Source organism: Lepidochelys olivacea (genome assembly GCF_965140295.1).
Source record: "Lepidochelys olivacea isolate rLepOli2 genome assembly, chromosome: 8".
Classification (NCBI taxonomy): Eukaryota; Metazoa; Chordata; order Testudines; family Cheloniidae; genus Lepidochelys; species Lepidochelys olivacea.
Window position 1 is genome coordinate 35564320 of NC_140418.1, and position 24527 is coordinate 35588846.

The window sequence follows — 24527 nt, forward strand, 5'->3', positions numbered from 1 at the left end:
TGTAAAATAAAAGGCAGGGTGTGACAGCTCTGGTAAAACTCCTCAGGCTGCTGTTTGGGTGCCAACATATTGGAACCTATACACTTCTTAAGCTTCCCTGGGTCTCGGTGAGCTCCAACCACCATCTCTGGCTCAATATTCCCTTGCACGCTTCCTCAAACAGATTGTTTAATTCTTCATGGAAGTGGGTCTTCCAGGTCCAGCAGGTCTAGGGACCAGGTCTGTTCTGACCCCCAAGATACCACAGTAGCTCAAGCACACCCTTCAAGAAATCCAACCTTTTGAGCACTTTAGTTTACAGTACCTCTCCAGGGGCACATAAGTGAAGCACATAATACACAGGCTTTGCAAAGAGTTTGAACGCAATTATTCCTTATATTGATAAGTACAAGAAATATACATCTCTAAACAGTCATAGTGACGATGAAATGCTATCAAAATAAAGAACTCAGTAATAGTGGGGGATTTCAGTTATCCCCATATTGACTGGGTACATGTCACCTCAGGATGAAATGCAGAGACAAAATTTCTCAATACTTTAAATGACTGCTTTTTGGAGCAGCTGGTACAGGAACCCACAAGGGGAGAGACAACTCTCTATCTAGTCCTGAGCGGAGCGCAGGATCTGGTCCAAGAGGTACCTATAACAGGACCACTTGGAAATAGTGACCATAATATAATAACATTTCTGTGGTGGGAAGAACATCTCAACAGCCCAGCACTGTGGCATTTAATTTCAGAAAGGGGAACTATGCAAAAATGAGAAGGTTAGTTAAACAGAAATTAAAAGGTACAGTGACTAAAGTGAAATCCCTGCAAGCTGCATGAACACTTTTCAAAGACACCATAATAGAGGGGTAACTTAAATGTATATCCCAAATTAAAAAAAGCCACTGTGGCTTAACCATGTAAAAGAAGCAGTGAGAGATAAAAAGGCATCTTTTAAAAAGTGGAAGTCAAATCCTAGTGAGGTAAATAGAAAGGAGAATAAACACTGCCAAATTAAATGTAAAAACGTAATAAGAAAAGCCAAAAAGGAGTTTGAAGAACAGCTAGCCAAAAACTCAGACGGTAATAACAATGTTTTTTTTAAATACATCACAAGCAGGAAGCCTGCTAAACAACCAGTGGGGTCCCTGTACGATTGAGATACAAAAGGAGCACTTAAAGACGATAGTCATTGCAGAGAAACTAAATGAATTCTTTGCTTCAGTCTTCACGGCTGACTATGTTAGGGAGGTTCCCAAACCTGAGCTGTCTTTTGTAGGTGATAAATCTGAGGAATTGTCACAGATTGAAGTGTCACTAGAGGAGGTTTTGGAATTAATTGAGAAACTTAACAGTAACAAGTCACCAGGACCAGATGGCATTCACCCAAGAGTTCTGAAAGAACTCAAATGTGAAATTGCGGAACTATTAACTATGGTTTGTAACCTGTCCTTTTAAGTCAGCTACCATACCCAATGACTGGAAGATAGCTAATGTAATGCCAGTATTTAAGAAGGGCCCTAAAGGTGATCCTAGCAATTACAGATGGGTAAGTCTAATGTCAGTACAGGGCAAATCAGTTGAAACAATAGTAAAGAATAAAATTGTCAGACACATAGAAGAAAAATTGTTGTGCAAAAGTCAACATGGTTTCTGTAAAAGGAAATCATGTCTTACTAATCTAGTAGAGTTCTTGGAGGGGGTCAACAAGCATGTGGACAAGGGGGATCTAGTGGACATAGTGTACTTAGATTTCCAGAAAGCCTTTGACAAGGTCCTTCACCAAAGGCTCTTACATAAATTAAGTTGTCATGGGGTAAGAGGGAAGCTCCTTTCATAGATTGAGAACTGGTTAAGACAGGGAACGAATGGTCAAAATAAATGGTAAATTTTCAGAATGGAGAGGGGTAGCTAGTGGTGTTCCCCAAGGGTCAATCGTAGGACCAATCCTATTCAACTTACTCATAAATGATCTGGAGAAAGGGGTAAACAGTGAGGTGGCAAAGTTTGCAGATGATACTAAACTGCTCAAGATAGTTAAGACTAAAGCAGACTATGAAGAACTTCAAAATGATCTAACAAAACTAAGTGATTGGGCAGCAAAATGGCAAATGAAATTTAATGTGGATAAATGTAAAGTAATGCACATTGGAAAAAATAACCCCAACTATACATACAATATGATGGGGGGCTAATTTTAGCTACAACTAATCAGGAGAAAGATCTTGGAGTCGTCATGGATAGTTCTCTGAAGATGTCCACGCAGTGTGCAGCAGCAGTCAAAGTACATGGGATGTTAGGAATCATTAAAAAAGGGATAGAGAATAAGACAGAGAATATCTTATTGCCCTTATATAAATCCATGGTACGCCCACATCTTGAATACTGCATACAGATGTGGTCCCCTCATCTCAAAAAAGATAGTGGCATTAGAAAAGGTTTAGGGGTTTGCAACGGGTCCCATGTGAAAAGAGATTAAAGAGGCTAGGACTTTTCAGCTTGGAAAAGAGGAGACTAAGGGGGGATCTGATAGAAGTATATAAAATCATGAGTGGTGTGAAGAAAGTGAATAAGGAAAAGTTATTTATTTCTTCCCATAATAAAAGAACTAGGGGCCACCAAATGAAATTAATGGGCAGCAGGTTTAAAACAAATAAAAGGAAGTTCTTCTTCACTCGGCGCACAGTCAACCTGGGGAACTCCTTGCCTGAGGAGGTTGTGAAGGTTAGGACTATAACAGCGTTCAAAAGAGAACTGGATACATTCATGGAGGTTAAGTCCCTTAATGGCTATTAGCCAGGATGGGTAAGGAATGGTGTCCCTAGCCTCTGATTGTCAGAGGGTGGAGATGGATGGCAGGAGAGAGATCACTTGATCATTACCTGTTAGGTTCACGCCCTCTGGGGTGCCTGGCATTGGCCACTGTTGGCAGACAGGATACTGGGCTGGATGGACCTTTGGTCTGACCCAGTATGGCTATTCTTATGTTAACAGATTTGTGTATGCGTTTCCCTTCTTCAGTTTCCTCACCACTCTGTGTTCTTTGGGACTTGAGTCAGTCTTCTATCACCTCTGCCCTCCTGTAGATGGCTTCTTCTCTGCAACATGGAATTTCTCTGGTCTCTTTTCCATCTCTTTCCAAAATTGCCAGAGATCCTTTCTTTGATAACTTCCAGTCCCCTTTTTTTCAGAGGACTCCTGATCAGTCTCATGAGATGCAGTCCCCAACTAGATAATCTATTGTTTAGTTATGTTCTCCTGGAGTCCAGACTTAAAAAACTGGGATTTACTGAGTGATAGCTGTTTGGTGTGTTTTTTTTTTTTTTTTTTTGTTATCCCAGGGAGCCTCCATGTGACTAGAGATCATCAAGATTTAATGACCCTCCCTTGTTAGCCCTGTCAATATCCCTTGGAAATTCAGCTTAGCATGGAAGTAAAAATCAACAAAGCATTCAGCCCCACATTCAAGATGGAGTTGTTTGATAAAGAGCTCATCCTCCCAAACTGGAATTCATAAATTTACACAGCTTACCCAAATGGTCATACAAGGACAAACCACCAAATGCCTACTAAAAAGGAGGCAGTGGAAATATTAGCTCTGCCATGTCCTCTCTGAATGCCAGTTCTCAATGTAGAGGCAGAGTGGGGAATTGACTAAGTTCCCTGGAAGACGTTCAGGGACCTTAGAGAAACTTTGTTCTTAGTACACAATTAGTACAGTTCATCAGGAAATAGAAGGTGTTCCATGGAAATTCCAACATTTTTGAAGTTTGTTGTGTTCCAAATTGGTTAAGAGCTTAGCAGAAAATAGTGTATAAAGCTTTATTCACCGTGGCATAAGCCAACCACTAACTGATGGAGATGAGGGGAAGAGTTAGGAAGAATCTTTGCCTAGGTCAGGTTCTAGCTTAACTGCGCTACAAGACTCCTTACATAACGTTCTGAGTCATCTGGCACTGATGAGACTGCAGGGCTAGACATTACTGGTCTGGTCAGGCATGTTCCCAAAGGTACTTTTGGGTATTACACCTTGGAGATGTCTTGCCAACTTGCAGGGCAGTGGCTTGTCTTAATTTCTCTTCCCTGTTTGTATAGCTTTCTTTAATTTTTCATAAACTGAAATGGAGAAGCTTTCTGTAAGCTGTTTTATAATATTTGGTCTAGTAACAATGGTAGCTGTAGACTCAGGCTGCAAGTTCTTTAAGTTGCGTGTTACATCAGCAACGATATGTAGATTTCAGTTACAGTAGAACCTCAGTTACGAAAATCTAAGGAATGGAGGTTTGTAACTCTGAACAATATGGCTCTTTCAAAAATGTATTGACTTAGTAAAGTTTCAAAGCTGTATTATGCAGAAGAAAAATGCTGCTTTTAGCCATCTTAATTTTAATGAAACAAGCATGGAAACAGTTTCCTTATCTTGTTAAATCTTTTTTTTAAACTTTCCCTTTATTTTTCAGTAGTTTATATTTAACACAGTACTGTATTGCATTTGCTTTTTTGTCTCTGCTGATGCCTGATTGCATACTTCTGGTTCCAGATGAGATTTGTGGTTGACCTGTCAGTTCGTAACTCTGGTGTTCATAATTCTGAAGTTCTACTGTATAGGTGGACCTCCTTTCTTATTAGCAATTCCTATCACCATAGGATATAAGGGAAGGATAAATGAAGACCTCTTATTTTGGACAAATTTAATGCAACTTATCCTTTAACCACTTCTGGGGCTTTTCTTGCATGTGCTGAGTGCAATGACTTCACTTGCCAAATTACATTCTTTTCATGTATGAGTTTTTTGTTAAGGCAAATGTCAGTGAAGGTTGCCCATGCGATCTTAATTCAGTCCCTGTGTGTGTGTGTGTATTCTGCTACAGTCTTTAAGTACATGATCACATACAGTCCCACAGGATCATTGCCTAGTGCAATGCACGGTATGGACTATACCCACTGAATGGGTAGCTATTCAATATTTCTCTTTAACCTCTTTCAGTGTGGCTCTGCACATTACTTCACACCATTTAAAACCTGCACTGAATACTAAGCTCTGTCTTAATATCTTAATGAGTTATCTTCACACAACCCATGTGAAGTGAGACGACATCCCCATTTTATACATGGGGAACTGGTGCACAAAGATTAAAGCCAAAATTATTAATGCCCACTAGTTTTGGGTGCCCCATTTGAGAAGCCTAGGATCTGAATTTTCAGAATACTCGGCATTTTATGATTTTACTAATGGTTGAAAGTCTCTGCTGTCACACAGGTATAATTTGTAAATTCAAAATGTCTGAGTATTTAAAAATTGGATGGTAACAGACCATGAATCCCAGTGTTTGAACCTGGTGATATTCTAAACAAAGAGCTTTCAGCCATGCTTGTAGCTCAGAGGTTCTCAGTTTTGTACTGGTGACCCCTTTCGCATAGTAAGCCACTGAGTGCGACCCTCCCCGCCCCTTATAAATTAAAAACACTTTTTTTATATATATATTTAACACTGTTATAAACGTTGGAGGCAAAGCAGGGCTTGGGATGGAGGCTGACAGCTCGTGACCCCCATGTAATAACCTCTTGACCCCCCTCAGGGGACCAGACCCCCAGTTTGAGAACCCCTGTAATGTAGCTGTTTCCATTGCTTCATACTGACTCAGCAGTCACTCTAGGCTTCAGAGTGATAATCCTGGAATTTTTATATATAGATATGTTCATAGCTTCCAATGATGCCAATGGGAGTTGCAGTTGAGTGCTCACTCAGCACTTTTGCAATTCAAACCTCAGGTCTCTCAGATTGGGCACCTGGAAAATGAACACACAATTATTGGCCACCTGTAAAACATCAAAACTTTCTCTTGCTCAGCATCACAAGACCTCTGTGGCAGATGCAGGAATAGAAACAAATTCCTTACGGCAACATTCAGCTATCTTAACCAGGAGATCATCCTCTCTTCCTTCAACATCCTGCCAAATTCACTACACATCTTCCAGTTTCCTCAACAAAGGAAGCAGAAGTCCTACAGTCTCCTTCACTATGCAACCCTGATTCATTCCCAGAGGACAGTACCTGTGCATTGAATTAGGGAGGGGTCATGGGAGGAAGGGATTCTTTGTGTTCATCTAATAAATATTCTAGCATAATGCATATACACAAGGGGGCTGAACTAAGGTTGCATGGGCAACTTTGATTCTCTGGCATTTCTTAGCTTTTGAGTTGATTTAGCAACCTTAATGTTTTTCACTGTAGTTTTTTGTGTAATTTCTTAAGTATGAAACTTAACTTGAAAAGATAATTGATTTTCTTTAACTGTGTAGAACCTTACTGACCTCTCCTTCACATGAGTAATTATTGGCGTTGGGATCTTTATTTCTTCAGCACAGCATTCTGTGATTTGAGCGAATTAAAGTAACTGATAAGTTTTCTCCTGCTATCTCTGCATGGAGCCTGTGCATGCGTGCGCTCGCGCTCTCTCTCGCTTTGCCAGTGGGTTTTACAGCTCTTTGCTTGACAGCAGCAAAGGAATGTTTAAACTGGGAAATGATGGGTTTGACTGCAAATTCTGGAAGGGGGTGGGCTCTAATGGTAGGTAGTCCCTTCTGCCCCAATCCTCCTCTGTATTAGGTGAGTTCCTGTGTACTAGCAGGCATGGGAAGCATTGAAAGCACTGCACATTCTTGTGCCCAGCACCACAGTGCCCCTAGTGGTGTGGAGGAGCAGTTGCAGGGAGTATCCCATTCCTGCATCCCTGAGCTGGAGCATAATCCGTTATTTAGGGCAGTGGTTTTCAAACTTCTATTCTGGGGACCCAGTTGAAGAAAATTGTTGATGCCCGTGACCCAATGGAGCTGGGGATGAGGGGTTTGGGAGGGGCCCAGATCTGTGGGGTGGGGCTGGGAATGAGAGGTTCAGGGTGTGGGAGGCTCAGGGCTGGGGCAGGGGTTTGGGCTGCAGGAGGGCAACAGGGCTCTGGGCTTGGGGTGCAGGCTCTGGGGTGGGGCCAGGGATGAGGGGCTCTGCATTTGGGGGGGTTGGGGTGCAGATGAGGAGTTTGGGGTGCAAGAAGAGGTTTGGGGGACTCAGGGCTGGGGCAGGGGATTGGGGCACAGGGATGGGGTGCAGACTTGCCTCTGGCAGCACAACTAGGGTGCAGAGGCAGGCTTCCCACCTGTCCTGGTCCTGCGCTGCACCTGAAAGGGCCAGCAGCAGGTCCAGCTCCTAGGCAGAGATGCGCAAGCGGCTCTCGCCTGCAGACACCGCCCTACCGCCCCCCAAGCTCCCATTGGCCAGGAACTGGAGTGCGGTGCTCAGATTGGGGGCAGCATGCAGAGCCCCATGGCCCCCTTGCCTAGAAGCCGGCCCTGCCGCTAACCACTTCCAGCGTTCAGCATGGTGTTGGAACAGGTAAGCACTAGCCTGCCTTAGCTGGCCAGCCCCGCCAACTGGACTTTTAATGTCCCGGTCGGCGGTGCTGACCAGAGCAACCCAGTGCCTTATAACTGAGTCGCAACCCAAACTTTGAAAAATGCTGATCTAGGGAACGTGCATGCTCACTACAGATAAATCTTTGAAGAATTTAGTTGCCATGCTCTTAACAAGTTTTTACTGAGTATGTGTAAGCTGAGGTTTTTCACCATTCCTATAAAAATCTTCCCAAATTTGACTGACATTAAAGTGATCCCTTGTCAGATTTCAGTATGGCGGCACTGGCACTTCTCAGTGAGGTAGTTGTAATGTTTTTAAGCACAGGCAAAACTTTCCCCTAATCTCATTCTCATAAATAGCTGAACTGTTAGCTGGAGATCTCACTGAAAATACATTCAGCTCTTGAGGCAGATACCTGTCATGAAGAACTTCACCCTAAATGGCTGGTTTAACAGAGTTAAGACCCTATTTTCCATTTCTGATACTGAAAGTGCTGGGCAACCTTTACTATAGGCATTACTATCTGCCCCACCTATAACAGAATTTCAGTAATAATCCAAGATTTTGTTCACTTTTCCTTTGGCTTGAGTTATCGGTAACATGAATTCATGAGGTTTTTTGCATCATTCTGTTACAACATTTGGCTAAGGCTCTCAACTAGAGCTCCATGAATTTGAGGGCCTTCAGGAAAACGCTGCCTCTAGCTAGCTCCTGAAACTTTCACCCTTGTACCCTTATTGCTACAGCATTTGCAGTGGGTGCAGCTGTCCCAGTAGGGAATGAATGTCATGGTGGTCTGACATTGAAATTCAGAGCCCACTGGGGCCTTCAAGAATAGGATCAAGTTTTTTAATTATATCCAGAAACTCTTGGGAGGCCTCTGTGGGAGGTGGGGAGCATGGAGCACTTGTAAAATAATCTTAGCAGCTCTCCTCTGAAGTGGAAAAAACTGCTGCATTATACGAACTGGAGCTTGTATGTTGTCTTTTAGCCCCACGTAGAGTGTATTACAATAGTCTAACTGGGGGCGTGATGGACACACACAAGAGGCTGGATACTCACCTTAGACAAATGAGCATAGTATGCCAGCAATCATAAAAAACTTATTCCCCTTAAATTCCAAGACTCTGATTCCAGGATTGTTCTCTGTTTGAAAGTCCTTTTAATTCATGACATGGTCAGTAAACCTGTTCACTTTCCGAATGTAACTTGGACATGGCCAGAATAGCACAAATGTATCTTAACTTGGTGTAGGAGGGTTTGGAAATATAGCTAAAAATCTAATTGCAAGGGAGGCTGTCATACCATGCAACCATTTGGCTGGGATGTGGGAATGGAATCTGTAAGCTTATAACTGATATTGGGGGTGGAACAAATGGTGAGACCATAGCCAGATTCAAGAGGACTTGGATGGTTTTAAGTTACTGTCAATAGCAGGCAAGTGTAATTCAGTGTAGGCAGAATAAAAATAGCCTGTCCTGAGAAGAGCTGATGAATGTAATAGTGCTCTGCTACTTTATCACTGTACTTCTCTGTATTGGGGAAACTTATTTCCAGTCTGTCTAGTGGACAGCAGCAGGAAAAAGGCTTTAATAGGATGGGTGATGGCAGCTTTAAAATGCCTTTAGACAATTTGAGACTCATTAGTTTTTAAACTGATACAGTAGAACCTCAGAGTTCTGAACACGAGAGTTACAAACTGACAGATCAATCACACACTTCATTTAGAACCGGAAGTATGCAATCAGGCAACAGAGACAAACAACAAAGAGCAAATACTGCACAGTCCTGTGTTAAATGTAAACTACAAAAAAAGGGGGGTGGCGGGGGTTAAAAATAGACAAGGTAAGGAAACAGTTTCTGTGCTTGTTTCATTTAAATTAAAATGTTTAAAAGCAGCATTTTTCTTCTGTAAAGTTTCAAAGCTGTATCATCAACGTTCAGTTGTAAACTTTTGAAAGAATAATCTTAATGTTTTGTTCAGAGTTATGAACAGCCTCCATTCCTGAGTGTTAGTAACGCTGAAGTTCTGCTGTATGTTAAATGAGGGAGAAGGAGCATGTCCAACCTAAACTCCCTTGCTGCAATTTAAGCCCATTGCTTCTTGTCCGGTCCTCTGAGGTTAAGAACAGTTCTCCCTCCTCTTTATAAAAACCTTTTATATACTAGAAAACTGTTATCATGTCCCCTCTCGGTCTTCTCCTTTCCAGGCTAAACAAACCCTTTTCTTTTTTTTCCCAATCTTCCGTCAGAGGTCATTGTTTTCTAGACCTTTAATCATTTTTGTCACTCTTCTCTGGACGTTCTCCAATTTGTCCATCTTTCCTGAAATGTGGCGCCCAGAACTAGACACACTACTCCAGTTGAGGCCTTATCAGCGTGGAGTAGAGTGGAAGAATTACTTCTCATGTCTTGTTTACAACACTCCTGCTAATACATCTTAGAATGATGTTCACTTTTTTTGCAACAGCATTACGCTGTTGACTCATATTTAACTTGTGGTCCACTATGACCCTAGATCTCTTTCCACAGTACTCCTTTCTAGGCAGTCATTTCCTGTTTTGTATGTGTGCAACTGATTGTTTCTTCCTAAATGGAGTACTTTGCATTTGTCCTTATTGAATTTCATCCTGTTTACTTCAGACCAGTTTGTCCAGATCATTCTGAATTTTAATCCTATCCTTCAAAGCACTTGCAACCCCTCTCAGCTTGTTATCGCCTGCAAATGTTATAAGTGTACTCTCTATGCCATTATCTAAATCATGATGAAGATATTGAACAGAACCAGATGCAGAACTGATTACTCTCTGGGAACAGTTTTCCAACTAGTTTTGCACCCACCTTATAGTAGCTCCATCTAGGTTGCATTTCCCTAGTTTGAGACTGTCATGTGAGACAGTATCAGAAGCTTTAGTGAGGTCCAGATATACCATGTCCCCCCTATTCACAAAGCTTGTTACCCTGTCAAAGAAAGCTATCAGGTTGATTTGATGTGATTTTGTTCTTGACAAATCCATGCTGACTGTTACTTATCACCTTACTATTTTCTAGATGTTTTCAAATTGATTGCTTAATTATTTGCTCCATTATCTTTCCAGGTACAGAAGTTAAACTGACTGGTCTGTAATTCCCTGGGTTGTCCTTGTTTCCCTTTTTATAGATTAGCAGTATATTTGCCCTTTTCCAATCTTCTGGAATCTGTCCTGTATTTCAAGACTTTTTTTTCCCCAAAGATAATCGCTAATGGCTCAGATATCTCCTCAGCCAGCTCCTTGAGTATTCTAGGATGCATTTCATCAGGCCCTGGTGACTTGAAGATCATCTAAGTAATTTTTAACTTGTTCTTTCCCTATTTTAGCCTATGGTCCTACCTCATTTTCACTGGCATTCACTGTTAGAGATCCAATCTCCACCAGCCTTCTTGGTGAAAACCAAAACAAAGGAGTCATTAAGCACCTCTGCCATTTCCACATTTTCTGTTACTGTTTTTCCCCTCCTCATTGAGTAAAGGGCCTACCCTGTCCCTGACTTTCCTCTTGCTTCTAATGTATTTGTAGAATGTTGTCTTATCCTTTATATCTCTAGTTAGTTTGATCTCGTTTTATGCCTTGGCCTTTCTAATTTTGTCCCTGCATACTTGTGTTATTTGTTTATATTCTTTGTAATTTGACCTAGTTTCCACTTTTTGTAGAACACTCTTTTGATTTTTAGATCATTGAAGATCTCCTGGTTAAGCCAGGGTGATCTCTTGCCATACTTCCTATCTTTCCTACACAGTGGGATAGATTGCTCTTGTGCCCTTAAAAATGTCTTTGAAAAACTGTCAATTGTTTTTCCCCTTAGGACTTGCTTCCCATGGGATCTTACCTACCAACACCCTGGGTTTGCTAAAGTCTGCCTTCTTGAAATCCATGGTCTTTATTTTACTGTTCTCCCTTCTACCATTCCTTAGAATCATGAACTCTACCATTTCATGATCACTTTTACCCAAGCTGCCTTCCACTTTCAAATTCTCAACCAGTTCCTCTCTTTGTCAAAATCAAATCTAGAACAGCATCTCCCCTAGTAGCTTTCTCCACCTTCTGAAATAAGTCTCCAATACATTCCAAGAACTTGTCGGATAATCTGTGCCCTGCTGTGTTGTTTTCCCAACAGATGTCAGTAGTTAGATTGCTATGGTGCTGGAGGATTCTCTTTCTTGAACAGGTCATCATGGCCAAGAAATAGGACCTTCATAACAAAGTATTTCCTGCACTCTGAATGGAAGCACTTTGACTCTGAGCTTAAAGAATTTACCCTGAATCATATCCATCTGGGTTTCATTTTATTCGTCATCACTGTGCAGAAATACCACCCTAATAGACAGTAATTTCATTTTGTCATATTCCTGTTCAGATGGCCTCTTGTTAATTTCCTCATGAAATTGTTCCTGAAAAGGTTAAATTTGTAAACCTAAGTTTGAAAGCCTGAATATTTTCAGACTCAAATTTGGTGCTTGCTAGGCTTGTGGAAGGGTGTTTTGAATCTGTTTTTCCTCTTCCGTAGTGACTGTAACATCATCCAGCAGGATTTTGGAGCTACTGGTTCTTGCCTCTTCTTTTTCCTTATGAAAACTACAGTAAAATATCATTAGACTTGTTTTGTGTACCCTCCCTATACATGAGATCTTACTTAATGGGAGCTTGCTTTAAGTAAGCTTGGCTAAAATATCTGGATTCAGATATAGTAGGTTGAGCCTACTATACTCTTCCCCTATGTTTTTTTTTAAAAAAAATAGCAAATTTAAAGTAGACTACATTCCAATTTATAACTCTTGAAAGTTTCAAGTCAGGAAATTAAGTTGTCCTCGCAATTGAGCTTATTCCCTCAAATTAAGAAACTGCAATTTTTAACACTCAGATTCTTTGCTGTGCTCAATTTGGTCTTGCTTAAAAAGAAATAATTATTGAACGGAATTCTGCCAGGTGCATCAAGCATACTTTAACTGATGTGGTATAGAGAAGCAATGTTGTGACACCTTAAATGGTTTTTTAGAACAGCTAGCTCCAGAGTATGAGGAGAAGCTGCTTCTTAGTCCAAAGTAATACACAATAACTGGTTCAGGAAGTAACTATGGTTGAGCACTAGGTAATAATGACTGCAGCATAATTAAGTTCCTCTTCAGTGAAGAAAATGACAAACTAGCATGCTAAAGTTTAGAAGGGGAGTGAGGGGGATTAAAGTTAAATTCCCTCTAAACAAAAAGTAGACAAAACCCTCATCCTTGAAACTGATATGGAGATTTCTTAAATGAACCATAAGTGTCACAAAGGATGCCTACACTTAACAAAAAGAAGAAAGGGAAGTGGAAAGCCACATAGTAAACAAATATGGATAAATAGCTATGTTCAAGAGGTTACTTGAGCAAAACTGTTATCTTTCAGAAAATGAAAGCCAAGCCTAGTGAAGAGAAGAACACTTAACTTCAGTAGACAAAACACCTAGGAAGGAAATTAAGAAAACTAAAATGGACTATGAAGAGCAAATAGGCTTTTTTACATGAGCTAACAATGTACCAGCAGCAGGAAGTTTACAGGAGAACTAGGAGGTATCCTGGATCTCCAGAGATTAAACGGAACAATTGAACAAGAAGGATATGGTAGGGAAGCCAAATGACTTGTTTGCATCAGCGTTCACCACCGAGTAGGGTTGCCAGTTTTGGCTGAATGTATTCCTGGAGGTTTCATCACATGTCATAATCTTTAATTAAAAAGATTAAACTTTAATTTCTGGAGACTCCAGGACAATCCTGGAGGGGGGAACCCTACCACTGCAGTTTCAGAGAGATCCGCTCATCTCAAGTATTGAGGTGCTGTCAAGAACTGAAGTGCCTGCACCAACTTGATTAAAGTAAAGCACAAGTCACCAGGTTTGTCTATATCCAAGAGTTCTGAAAGCACTTAGGAATGGCAGTGCTTGAGTGCTAGCAAACCAAATGACCTCATTAAAACAGCTACTCAGCTGAGGGATTGGAGCATGGCAGATGTGTAGGTTTGCCTTTTTCTTTTAAAGGCCTACAGGCTATATTGTGATTAAGACCAACAAAAAGTTAACAATGGTGTCCTAAGGGTCTATACAAAGACCAGTGTCTATAGTAATGAATGATCTACAAAATCAAGACAAAGAATAAGGGAGAAAAACTTGCAAATGTCTTTGTCAAAGACCGACCTAACCAACTGATGTGAATGGGCTGCATAATGGCAGATGAAAGTCTTAACAAATGCACAGTGGTGCAAAATGGGAAAAACCTGTTCATGAACCTTGCTGGGTTCTAAATTTTCTAACAACTTAAGTATTTGGGGGGAAATCTGAAGATCATAGAATATCAGGGTTGGAAGGGACCTCAGGAGGTCATCTAGTCCAACCCCCTGCTCAAAGCAGGACCAATCCCCAATTTTTGCCCCAGATCCCTAAATGGCCCCCTCAAGGATTGAACTCACAACCCTGGGTTTAGCAGGCCAATGCTCAAACCACTGAGCTATCCTCTCTCCATTGTGGACAGCTGAAATCCAATCTCTGCTGTTGCGAGGATTAAAAGGTAATGTTAAAATCCTTAGGGGAAAGGGATGGACAACACTGAAAACAAAAAGAAAAGGAGTACTTGTGGCACCTTTTCTTTTTGCAAATACAGACTAACACGGCTGCTACTCTGAAAACTGAAAATAAAGCTACTATATAAATCAATGAGATTACCTCACCTGGAATATTGCGTTCTATTCAGGTCACACTTTAAAAAAAAAAAAAGGGGGGGGGGGGAGGGTTTGGGGAAGTGGAATAAGTTGAGGCAGTGAGTGACTACAGCCAAGCAGAAACTTCATGTGAAGAGATTGAAAAGACAAACTACTTCAGAAAGGAGGTGAATAAAGGGCTTGATATTCAGAACAATGGCATAGAGAAGATGGAACTGGCACTGCTTTTCACCATCTTATAACAGCAGAATAAGGGAACATTGAATGAAATTGAAAAATTGATAAAAGGAAATACTCTTTCACATAATGTACATTTAGCCTATGGAACTACAAGGTGAGTTTAGCAAAATTCTGAAAGGGCTGGATGTTTTATGCATAACACCCAGATCTTACAGTAATAAGGATATTAGTTTTTTGGAAAGGATAAACCATGTCATGTCAAGCCAACCTCTGACATGTATTAGTCTGCTTGTATGGGAAGTATTTTTCCTATTCCATAACTGCCTGCTACGGAATTTCTTGGACCTTCCTCCAAAACATCGGGTACTGACTGGCCTGTCAGGATATTGGACCATTGGGACCACTAGTCTGAAACAGTGATTATTCCTGAACTTTTTAAAGGTTTTTAAAATTGCATGTACAGATACTGATGAGGGTGCAGAAATTCTGTTAATGCAGAATACTGTTTTGTCATACTTTTTCTCACTGACAACTACTTTAAGGATTTTGTTTCCTGAATATAGTGTGTCCAATGAAAATTCAACTAATCTGTTGGAATATCACAGGTATTATAACCCGGAAACGGCTGAAGAGTGACCTTTAGTAGACTTGTAACATGGTGCTGGAGGAGAAGAGGTACTAATCTAACCCAGAACAAGAAATAGGTTGACCTTTTCAGAGACCCCACATCTGCAGGAATTTATCCAATACAGAACCTGAATTTTATACCAATCAATAAATTTCTTTCCTAAAATAGTTCTAGAAACCTGGGATTATAGTTTGACATTAATATACTCCACTAGTAAAGAGTCTACCATAATACAGTGAAAACTGCATTAACTCAAGCATCTGTGATCACCTCTTGTTTTCTCATCCCCACCCAATACAACTTTGCTAGTGAAAGCACCTGGCCCAAATACCTGGGATCATTTCTTTTTTCACTCTAGCTATGAAGTTCATCTTTAATTTGTCATGCTAAGAAGAATGTGAGAAATCCGTCCTACTCTTGCACTCAGCGTATGGGACAACAGTATGTGCTGTCTTGTAGAAGACCCTTTTGTACAAGGAGTTTCCAAAACCATCATGGAGCAAACATCAAATAGTACGATTAGACAAATATTTAATTTCATTTTGCACTCCAAGCTGCTAGTGTAGATACAAAGTTTAAGATTTTCCAGCACTGCTAATGTCATGTCTAAACTTGCCCAGAGCAGGCCTTGTGTGTACTAAGACTCATTCTGTTGCTACCATGAATGGAGCTGAGCTGGTGGTAGGAATTATGGGACATCTAGGAGGCAGGGGGAGCCTTTGTCTATACTACTGTGGCAGCATCAAAGGATAAGATGGACAAGGTCATAGCAAGATGTAAAGATGTGTATTTTTAAAAACTTGCTTAATATTATTCCTCTGTATTAATAAGTTCAAGATTTTTTTCCTGCTTGTTTTTAAACCTCAGAAATATCAGAATGTCAACTCTGTTCTTTCCTGGCTTTGCTGGAGGGTCCATTGGATGTCTCAGGCTATGTCTAGTCTTGGAAGATTAGTCATATTAAATACTTAGCGAAAGTTTTAGCAAATGGCTTTAAGTACGACTTTGCACTTAGTTCAAACAGGGAAGGTTGTGCTACATTCTAAATATGATTTTCCCTGTTTACACTTGATGCAGAGCAGTGTTTTAAAATTGTTCAAAACGTTGGCAAATATGATGGCTCTTCCTGTTCTAGACATGGCCTCAGTTGTCTAATCTTAAGTTTAAATGAGTAGCAATATGGACAAAGAATATTGAAACATTAAAATGAAGTTGTGAACAGTTGGTCTTAAAATCTCATCCCCTTCTCGGTTGCTCTTTCACTCTTTGACTATGTCATAACATTAGTTCTCCAGTTATCTTCCAGGCAAATCAGGACCTAAATTTCTATTAAGTGGTGTGGTTTTTCTTGTTTTAAATCTTGTCTTAAGACCTTTCTGGCAATTTTATACATAATATTTGCAAATTTTTTTTAATTGCATGACACCTTTTTAAAGGTGATTCCAACTTGTAATTGAACAGTTCTGTCCAGCTGTCTCCATACTGGCCTGGTGTACTCAAAATAACAATGTTATGGTCCTGCAAAGCCTTAGTTTAGGTGTGAAATGGTAATTACTTTAGTATATAAAGTAATTTGGCTAAATTTTCTGGAATTTACTATTAGAGTTTAATGTCTATTTTGTTGTGGTGGTCACATCTTGACTCCAGACATCAAGGGTTAAAATAGCAACCAAGTAGGTTTACTTTCTACAGGTGTTTTCAGCAGCACTTAAATTCTAATGCAGTGTTTTTTTCTCTCTAGTACTTTTGTCCATCTGTTCTCTGTTGTGTGATCCCAATCCAGATGATCCTTTAGTGCCTGAGATTGCACGGATCTACAAAACAGATAGAGAAAAGTGAGTATGGAAGCCAAAAACCTGTTAAATGCTTCAGTTAATATGAAAACAGCAGAATCTGTACTCAGAGCCAGAGGTAAAAGAAAATGGGATTACTTTACAAAAAACTAATCTCTGAATTTGTTAAAGTAGTCTTGATCAGTTGGAAGCCTTGGTCTTCTAAGGATATTGCTTAGAAGAGGCACTGTAGATACAGTGCACACTGACACTAGTCTTAATATAGTAGTACCTAATGGCATTGCTACAGGGAAGTCTGTATTTCCAGTTCGTCTGTATTGAGGGACTTCTAAGTAAGCCATAACCCCCCACCCCACCAAAAAAACAAAACAAAACCGTGTACTAAATTCTCAGCCCATAAGCAAATCTATATCTGTTTAGTTGCTTTAACTACAGGATTACCTTCATGATTGATACCCTGATAAACCTGTGAAAATCTCACAAATGTAATCTGTACTAAGAACCATATTTTATACAGATTTTGCAGCATCAGTTTGAGTCATACACTTCAAAAGCCCTTCACTGTCTGTGCTTCAATTCTATATAGTTGGCAGAAGGAACAAGCTAAACACTATTACAGGAAGCACTAATGTTCTAGATAGTGGGGCATGAACACGGAGGTAACCAATACCTCTGATTCAGCTTCATTGACAGCACACTTAGGGTGCAAGGGAAGGATAAAAGTGGTAGAGAGATGTGGGGAAGACTTAAAAGCTTTTAAGGAGCAAATTGCAAAAATTAAAAATTGCATTAATGTAACTCAAACTGCTTCAGTTTAAAAGGGAACTTCTTGTCTGAGCAATTGCTTGATGATGATGATTGTAAACTAATTCCCCACCTTGAGCTGTTCCCACTCCAGAACTGATCAGCAGTTCCCTTACACGACCATCTAATGAAGTCAAGACAGCACTTCAGCAACCTGTGAGTAGGGAGGGAGGTGAAATTAAGCAAATTTCTGGATAATATGTTTGGTAATTCAGAAGCAGATACTGGGCAAAGTCAGTGATTCTTGTCTGCCATCAAAGCTGCGTGATTAGTATTCAGCAGTTCGGCAAGAGGTACAACTGTAAAAGTGACAAATCCGCTGAGTTTATATATTCCGTTCTGTTCATATATTCTGGGAAGGAATATGAAAATATATTAGTCTTGTGCTATCAACACATTTGAACTTGGCTTTTGAACAGTTTAAACAATGTTGAAGTTGATATAATGGGTTGTCTTAGTAAAACCTGTTATGTTGCAAAGAACCATTCTTGGGTTAAGTTGACTAAATAGCTTTATTGGAACAAAGATGCAGTTGGAATTCTGTATTATAAGGCGGCCAAGTGTCCTCTAGCTAATAGAATGTACTCTCTAGAGTGAAGTGTTTGCAAAAGAAATATATCTCACTTTTTTTGTGACAGGTGGAATTGAGATGTCCCAAATATTAGTAGTGCATTGAACATGATGGTATTGCAGTTTTTACTGAAGACTCTATCCAAAATGTTCTGTGTACATAATTCCTGACCCCAGTGGATGCACTGGGTGCAAAAAGACTGTAGGATTGGGTCTGTAAGGAGCAGGTTGCACCTTGAAAGTTGTCATGGCCCAGGTTTCGTCCCTCTTTTGCTCTGTCAAATTAGTCAACCATAATAGCTGGAGGCAAAATAAACAAATGCTGTAACACTATTTTGAATCTGGCAATATCTTGCAGCTCAGCATCTATGGGAAACTATTACTTTTTCCTTACAACTGATGAAGGTTGGAGAGAAAGCAGAAGCAAAACATTGCAAAGTAGTTATTACATCATACTGAGCTTTCAGACTATTATGAAGATAAAATTTACAACAATAACATACTGTTGCCCAAAGATAGTGGTTAGAAAACATGTAAATTTAAGTCTTCCTGTCAAAACACTAGATCTTTTATGTAATTCTGCCCCAAAGACTTTGTTTTGTTGCTGCTTGCTGAAATAATTATAAACACAGCAAAGATTACTCTCTCTGCCCTGATAAAGGGTTAAGTTGTGTCACTTATTTGCATGAAACTTTATTTTGCTCTTCAAATTACCTGCCTGAAAGCTCTGATGTTGCTGAAGAGAACTTAACTGAAAGGCATGTGTAGAACATTCCACTGGAGTTAAAAATAGCTCTTGCATTTGAGTGGATGATATATGTTAAGCAAATCCTCTTTTTATGTATACAGGTACAACAGAATAGCTCGGGAATGGACTCAGAAGTATGCGATGTAATTAAAGAAATTATTGGATAACCTCTACAAATAAAGATAGGGGAACTCTGAAAGAGAAAGTCCTTTTGATTTCCATTTGACTGCTTTCTATGAGCCCACGCCTCATCTTCCCCTGTGCACATGTTTACCTGATACAGCAGTGCTGCGTGTTGTACATACTTGGAACAACAAAATAGAAATACTGTATTTCCCCGTACCAACATTGACTCCTAGCAAAGAAGTGTGTGTGTGAAAAGCCAGTTCTTCAGTCATAACTTAGTTGTGAGCCTAAAAGCATTCCTTAATGATTTAAATTGGGTAATAAAATGAGTGGGGAGGAGTGGTGGGTTTCATCGTTTTTTCTGGAGACAGTTCACTGACTTGTGGGAGGATTTTTTTTTAAATGGAATCCTTTTAAACTCATAACAGTTATGGAAAACCAAGGTGAAGAACTCAAAGCTGTTTCTGTATTCATTTTATTCTGAAGGATCTACATCTTAGGTAAAAATTACGACCAACAAGATTAACCTGTACCCACATCCTGTGTTTAAGGTCTAAGTTTAAATGGTCAACATTTAAATGGATTGGAGCTATTAGTGCATCAAGTGATGTTGATTTATTTCAACTCTTCTCTCCCCTCCCTCATACTTTTTTGGTTTGTATGTGGTTTCTCAGTTAATACATAGCTAATAGCTCTTATTTTTCTTAAGTTTTTTTAACTGCTTAGGTCTTTCTGGATGTAAGGGTAAAAATTCATTTGACAGAAAACTCGTGTATATTTAAAGACCCAACTGCTCCCCTGGGGCTTGTACGTTCAAGAATGATTAATCTGTGTAATAAACTGATTACTACAGTCATTACATATAACTTTGTGTGAATAGGCTTTTAATTTTAAAACCAGTTTGTTACAGGCTAAAATTAATGGTGGCTTGTCCTTAAATGTCTGCATTCACAAACAGTTGCATTTCAGAATCATGGAGCAATTCAGTTTGCATCAGAAAAGGCTATTCGCCTGAACAAGACCAACGTAAGGTTAAAGCACTTACATGAACTCCAGAGATGTAGTGTGCCAGCAACTTGACTGTTAAACCAAAAAAGCAGTTTACTTAATGAAGATCTGAGCAACATTTTACAAAACCTAATGGTATTATTCCCATTTGCATGGGACTTAACACAATGCATATGTAGGTAAGTGAAACCTTATGTAACTAAAAGTAATGGATGTAAAAGGGTAAAAATGATCACACATCAGCACAAACTTTCATAAAATGTAGCTTTTACATGCTTACTTTGCACTAAACATTTGCAAATGTTCATATGGTTTTAAATTGTACTTGTATGTGTCTTTTATTTGAACAAAGTCTTCACTTGAATTTAGTGAAAATGTAGTTTGAAATTTTACTTTGTAAACAAGTGTATTTGCCAGCAACATTCATGTGAAGTAGGTGAGTCTGCAATTTTATCTCCTTTAGTATAACTGTAAACCAAGCCATCAAAATGAAGGAGAGGCTATAGTCTCCAGCCACAGGGGTCTGTCCCATCCATTTTCAAATGCATCTTTACGCACTTGCACAAATGAGGAATAAATGTCCACTGCGTTTGGTCTAAATTTGTTCCAGTTGTCTCATCTCTCAATGTCCTTGGTTATGCACATCTGCATGTAAATGTTAGCAGCCTCTGGAGTTTTCTGTGCAGCAGGCTACAAGAAAAACTTGCATATACAAATGAGTCTTGATAGCAGGCACATGGTAACTGCTATGGTTTACACTTGGAGGTTTTTATAGTTATTGCATGGGGAAAAAGAGAAGTATTCTGATTAAAATGGCTCTGAAACAGAGCAGAGTTTCACTTGCAGAGAACTATAGAATGTATGGCCATATATTGAACAGGTGATGTGCTAAGAACATAGATTGCTTCTTGGAAAAAGTACAGTGGTGTACAATTTTATGTGAAGTAACTTGCACTGAAAGGACAAAAGAACTTGGGAAAGGCTTGCATTATTGAAGCATTCTCCAAGAGCATAATTGCATTTGCCTATGTTCATATGATATTACGGCCATAGAAAAATGAGCCATAATGGGGGCCTTATATTTAATAGTAATTTAAAAAAAAAAAAAAGCTCCAGTGTGAACTGTGCTGGTAACCTACTGTGGCACTTGGGGGAAAGCACAGGGTACTGTGAAGTCACCAGCACAGCTTCCTATACCATGTTTGATCTTCCTTGCCACCTTCAATGATAAGCATAACTAAACAACTACTTGCCTTTAACCGCATATCTGTTTTGAGTATCTTGTATAAAGTCTCCATAGTCTGCTGTAAGTGCCAGAGAGTGGAATATATAATCTAAATCAATCCTTTTTGTGGTCATGGATTAAATTACTGATGAAGACCAAAGTGTGTGTGGTGGGGGAGAGATTGAGGGGCAAGGGTAGAGGAGGGTTATAAGAAGAGATGAAGAAACAAAGGGAGCCTGTTTCAAAGCTGTGATGAAGCTCTTGCATGGTCAGTTGTGATAGAAAGGGTGGCAGAAGTCTGTTCTAGGTAAAAGTAGATAAGATCTAAGCTAATGCAAAATCATGGGGGTGTTCAATCTTCTGCAAAATTCGAGCTTACACATGGATATCATCGCTTGTAGTAAAGTGACTTCTACCCTCTGTAGGCGAAGTGAAGGCTTTTAATCTATTGGGACCTGAGTTCATGCAACCGCAGGTGTGAATAGCACCTTGTGTAGATGTGTGCATGCTAGTTGTATTCTAGCTAACTCATTTAAAAATAGCAGTGAGGATGCTATGGCATGGGGCTTCAGCACAGTTACGCATGTACTTGTGGAGGCCAGCAGGCTGGTGCACCCTGTGCTAAAAGCCCATTCCATGATGTACACTTAAATTAGCTTGATGCAAATTGGAGTACAGATAACCAACGTCTGTCTACATGGGCTTGCATTCACATCCCTGGCTACAAAGTAGACCTATACTGAAGCATTACATGTAGCAAGAAGCTTTTGTTTCTGGGTTTTTTTGCAGCAGTTTGCCCAACCAAGCAGCTAACAGAGAGCTTGTCATGACTTTACAGTTTCAGTTAACTAGTTCACTTTAACTGATACAACTGTGACTTATAGGGCTGTACCTTCAGAAGCACTCTGCATCTAACAGTTTCCATTTTGCTGCGTGCTAATGTTTACTTATATAAAAAAAAGGCCACATTGTGGGTGTCTGAGCCTTCTTGAAAACTCTGGCTGTAAAGATATCTGATCGAGCTAATCACTTAAATGTTTTTATGAAGACTGGGATATACTGCAGTAAACCAGATTAAAGATAAATGGTTTCAGCTGGTGAACTGTCACTAAAACGTCATCCAGCTATCTTAATTTCAGCAGCCTCATGAAATCATCTGCCAATTCTCTACCTGTAGCTTTAACAATGTGTTATGTTCTATAATTGTAACTCCTGAGAATTCAGTCAAATTGGTGCTTTATTCTGTCACTTCTGGATAAACCTAAATCACACAGTTCTGGATGTTGAATTGTGAAAACTCCACTTTACAGAAGAACTCCACTTGGTCTGTTGTATTAAATGGTTATAATGATTTAGTCTGAATTTCATTGTGGAATACTTGTCTTGGAATGAATCTGGATGTTTTTTCATTAGGGTTTTTGGGGGTAGGATAGCTTAAAACAATCCTGATTCTTAAACCTCTTCACACTGGGATTTGCTTTTAAAGGATTATATTTAATACCTTTAAAAATCTGGGCTTTGGTTATCTAGGCACTGCTACATTTAGCATTGCAACGCTTAACTGATTTAGGAGTCTACAATCATTTTTAAAAGGGGCTTAGGCACTTCAGTGGGATATAGATATTTTGAAAATGAGATGTAGGCTTCTAAATCAGGTGTAGCTGTGCTCTGTGTTGCAATGCCTAAATAAACTTACAAATTTTAGCCTAAATCTATTCAAATCTTCCTAGTTACTTAACTTGAGAAGATGGGATTTGCATGTAACAGGATGAAATTGTCTCTAGGGTAGGTTCTAAACTTTTAACACAGGTATCTGTGTTATATCTGGTATATCCTCCAATTTGTTCCTAAATTGTAGGACACTGCTGCGCTTCTTACCAAACAGTAGTTAAAGGATGATCTGCTCTGGCACTTACAACTGAGACTATTAAGTAATTGGGCTGATACTCTAAAGCTGCATGTTTGAGTGTGTGTTTAGAGACTTTCTATTAAAATATTGTCTGCACTAGTCAAGTAATGTACCATAAAATGTCCTTGTCAGCGTCCATCTAGGTTCTTTCCTTATATCCACCACTGTATTAGAGTAGGTGTTAAGCAAATGGTGGTCTCGCCCTTGCTACTGCAGGCCAAGCAGTAGTGGTTTCCACACAGACTGCAGCAGCCAGTCACAGACATATGTCTTGCCCTACTTGCCTTCTCCATGATCCCAGTCCATGTTCCTGCTGTTTAGAGCAGTTAAGCAGCTCCAGTGATGCCCTGCTGACCTGGAGTTTTGATGACGTGGAGAACAGATCATATGCCTCTTTGTCCCATCGCACTTCACCCACATGCACTTGTGGGAGCAGCACTAGCTGCCTGCTCTGGCACCTGGGCATGTGAGAGGTGCAGTGGAAAAGTCAGTGCATCTTTTTGCTCAGAGCAGTTAGGAATCTGTCAAAATATCGCTTTGCTGTAGAGAGTTTGAAGGGCATGACACAAGCTTCGCTGCTGCTGACAGTGAATGTAATTACAGTGCAGCTAGCAGAGGCCTGTGGGTGACATCTTATTCTAGCAGAGGATGGCAATTTATCTTCAGTAACATCTTAGTTCCATAACTTTTTAAACAATGAATAACAAGCCTGTCTTCTCTCTTCTGCCCCCAACCCCCTCCCCACCCGTGCTCGGGTTAGCTACTCCGAAGCTCTTAGATTCCCTCGCCTATAGATCCCTACCTCATGCATTGCCCCTGTCTTTAATACTTTTAACCAAAATTGATTCTTCTCCCCTCCATCCCTTCTGTGAGTCCTGAGCACTTTTCGCTGTTGGTGTTGTAGATGGAAGTTGTTCCAGGTGACCACTTCTGCCAAAGCTACAAGGAGCAAGACTTTTTTTTTTTTTGAAGGATCTAAAGTTATTCTTGTGGGAATTTTAAAAAGAACCTGCCATTTTAGTACAATCTTGAGCATTCTGGAGGTGCAAAGGCCAAACCAGGCATGAATAACAGCAGCCACAGACAGAGTACGGGGGAAATCCCTATTGTCACTGCCCCTCTGAATCAGGGAGTATGTTCATAAATCTGCATGTGTGATTGTAATGTCTTACAATGCCTCTCCATTAAATAATTACATTAAATTTACTGTGGCTTGACTGCTTCTTTTGCTTAACTTTGGTGTTTTCCTTTTTTAAACTGGTCTCTCATTCCTTCTGTCTGACTAGATTCTTCTACCTAATCCATTCACTTCTCTACATTCACTTATATCCAATCACAAGCCCCTTCCTTCCTTTCATCCATCATTGGTGGTGTTGCCATATCCAGCAGTCCTAATCTGGTTCCACTTC

The 24527-nt window shown here is 39.9% G+C and overlaps 1 protein-coding gene across 3 annotated transcripts in view; it reads left to right on the forward strand.

Annotated features, from left to right (window-relative positions):
• UBE2D2 (ubiquitin conjugating enzyme E2 D2) overlaps positions 1-24324 on the forward strand; it is a 45644-nt gene extending 21320 nt beyond the window's left edge. For all 3 annotated transcript variants that reach the window (XM_084636969.1, XM_084636971.1, XM_084636970.1), the window contains exons 6-7: positions 16677-16770; positions 18952-24324. In XM_084636969.1, the coding sequence (XP_084493095.1) occupies positions 16677-16770; positions 18952-18997 (140 nt within the window). In that variant the 3' untranslated portion in view covers positions 18998-24324. The remainder of the gene's footprint in view (positions 1-16676; positions 16771-18951) is intronic.
• The last annotated feature ends 203 nt before the right edge of the window (positions 24325-24527 follow it).